The 3,134-nt window shown below is 37.9% G+C and overlaps 1 protein-coding gene across 1 annotated transcript in view; it reads left to right on the top strand.

The window, feature by feature from the left end:
- LOC107295883 (cytochrome b5 reductase 4) overlaps positions 1-3,134 on the top strand; it is a gene marked incomplete in the record, with an annotated part of 30,116 nt that overhangs the window by 4,922 nt on the left and 22,060 nt on the right. The window contains 1 exon segment of the mRNA XM_015825218.1: positions 825-909. Within this exon segment, the coding sequence (XP_015680704.1) occupies positions 825-909 (85 nt within the window).

Raw genomic sequence — 3,134 nt, 5'->3', positions numbered from 1 at the left:
TCTTTCTTTCTTTCTTTCTTTCTTTCTTTCTTTCTTTCTTTCTTTCTTTCTTTCTTTTTTTCTCTACATAAACAGACACAGATGCACAGATACATAGATAAACTTACCTACCTTACCTAGGAGACATTCGTCTCAGATTAAAGTGAGTGTTGTGAACTGAAGTTTTTTTTAAAAAAAATAATAAATTGCACGGCATAGTTATGGTTAGTTTTGAAATAATGGGTTACATATTTAGAGTTCACGTAAGGAGGAAAGGCGTAATTCCTTTTCTTACGTATTCCTGCTATAAATTAATGTGTAGAATAGGAAATGTTATATACAGCCAAGTAGTCCTCGACTTACAATCGATTGAGTATCTATGATCCAGTTTCAAAGTTATGACGGCCATAACCCATCCTGCCCATTCCCAGTCACATGATCACATTTTGGGTGCTTGGCAGTTGGCTCACTTTTATATCCATTTGTAGCACCCTGCAGTCATGTATCTGCAATTTTTGATGTTTGGTGCCAGTTTCTGGCAATAGGTGTAATGGAGTTGCTTAACAACCAATGGTGTCACTTAACAACCTCTGCAAAAATAGTTGTAAACTTGGGTCTGGTGATGCGGTGACCCACTTAATAACCACAATGAGTTATGACCATAATTCTGGGCTCAATTACAACTGTAAGTTGAAGATTGCCTGTATATTTGTTTTTGTTTGTTCTGCAGCTGGGTTATTAATGTTTGCTTAATTTATGGGATTTAGAATGTTTTCATGGTTGTTTAGAAATATGTTGTCATTGATGAACAGCTGTCAAATATAAGCTTACATTTTTCCCGGCAGGTTCATCGCTGGGTCAATTATGAATCAATGCTGAAAGAATGTCTGGTTGGAAGAATAGCCCTGAAACCTGCAGCTTCTCTAAAAGGTACATGCTCTTTATTCCATAAGATGTGCTCAATTTCAATGACCTGAGTCAAGCATTATGGAAGTGGTCTTGTATAACATGTCTCAACAGCAGCAGCATCTGTCTGACTTTGTCTGGGCTTAGAAACTAAGTTGGCCATTAGGGAGTTTCAGATATATAGACTAGACTGGTAAATGGAAACAATATTCTGGAAATAGACAATGGCAAGCCTCCTTCTGTGTTGTTGCCAAGAAAATTCTATAAGTTTGTTTATGGAGTTACTAGGAGGTGAACCTGAATCCTTTGAATACATACTGTAGATCAGTGATGGCGAACCTTTTAGAGACCGAGTGCCCAAACTGCAACTCAAAACCCACTTATTTATCACAAAGTGCCAGGGCTGCATCAGCATTGTGGTGCCCTCAGGGGGGGGGTGTGGTTCACTAGGTGCGTGTGGCTGCAGTGATCATGGCAGACTGGGTGAGCGTGGTCAGGGCCAGTCCCTCACCATGCCCGGGGAATCCCCGGGGAGCCAATGCCACTTGCTCGCTCACTTCCTACCGTCGCTTCCAAACGCCACGTGCTCGCTACTCTGCTGGGGCAACGACGTGCGTGCCCACAGAGAGGGCTCTGAGTGCCGCCTCTGGCACGCGTGCCATAGGTTCGCCACCACTGCTGTAGATGAACCAGGATGCCTATCTGTATGACGAAGAATGAATGATATTAACTTTAAATACATGACTGAATGTAGATAAACTCTCCAAGACGTTATTTAGAAGACATGTGGTTTCTGCTTTATAGTGGGATTTTTAAAATGCTGGCCTGGAATATATGAAAATTTGTGTTCAAGGTATTGCTGTTATTACCTACAAGGTAATCAAGTAATTGATTTGCTAGTGCTTCGTTGAGAAAAATACCACTACTAAATAACTGTGTGTACATTAACCTCAATTTCTGCAATGTTATTACTATTTTGCTGTATTATATATCTTAATATTCTTAAGAAAGTTATTCAGAATATTTCAGGTTTGTAATCTGATTTGTTTCTGATAATCGATTGGCGCATGCTAATCTTGCATTCCACTAGGACAGCAGCTCCCAACGATTTCTGTACCCTGCACCCCTAGAATGCTTCTGATATATTTTCGCACCCCTTACAAACGTTTGAAATAACAGCAACAAATTATGCATATACACTCTAATTTTGAAACCCCAAGTTTTCGCATCCCCTGGAATATCATCTCACACTCCTAGGGGGTGTGAGCACCCCCAGTTGGGAACGCCTGCATTAGGAGATTTACATTTTTAATAAGAAAACCCTAAATAATAATGGAATTTCTAACATGCACTTTAAAACAGCAAAACAATAATAAAAGTGCAATTAATCAAGCCAAGAGATTTTAAAAGATTTTTTTTGCTTTTTAGAATGGAGAAGGATGGTGGATATTATTAGGGATAAAATACTGCAGTATGACCATAACTTTTGGAAAAGTATCAGTTTCTTCAGTCATAATTTATCTTTACACAGTATATTATGCATGGGTTTATTATGCATATATTGGAAAGCTGTGACTTGATGATTCCTAGGGAGACTATGGAAAGCCAACAAATCTCCGTGACTTTTTTTGCATAGTAGCTGTGAAATGACCTTTGCAGAAGTACATCATACTACCTAATAAAGAAAAAAGACAGATTCCACAATACACATAAGTATGGGTACTTGCTTCCAAGGTGTTCAGTGCATCAAAATCAACTTTCTGAGCAATCCCATACAGTTTCATAGAGTTGAAGCATAAGTTTATGTGTGTTGCTGCCAATTCCAAGTTTTACTAACAGTTGGCTTCAAATTAATTCCTTAACCCCTGATTTTGTTGAAGAGTGGATGGTTCTGAAATACTTATTCCTGCAGATGTGTATGAACACCTGTTTAACCTACAGAATTTGAACACTGGAAGAGGGTTTTTGCTGGCTTAGAAATATTTAATGTTTCATAATTATATAGCATTTTGAAATTTTATGATGTGAAATTATGAACTTTCCCCATCCTAAATTCTTAATATAACAATCAGAAAAACATGTGTTTGAAGTTGATACTTCTTATCCTGTGATCATCCTGCTGACATATACTGTCCTCTTCTTTAAAATTGAATTACCTAATCAATTCAGAGAAACCTGAACACTGAATTTTACCCTCTGGGGAATGTAGAATCAATATTTGACTTAGCAAAATAATGATTTAATTGCAT

This window comes from Protobothrops mucrosquamatus, unplaced genomic scaffold (genome assembly GCF_001527695.2).
Source record: "Protobothrops mucrosquamatus isolate PMUCROS unplaced genomic scaffold, P.Mucros_1.0 scaffold2549, whole genome shotgun sequence".
Lineage (NCBI taxonomy): Eukaryota > Metazoa > Chordata > Lepidosauria > Squamata > Viperidae > Protobothrops > Protobothrops mucrosquamatus.
The sequence above is the reverse complement of the archived record's forward strand: the minus strand, read 5'-3'. Positions and strand labels throughout refer to the sequence as shown.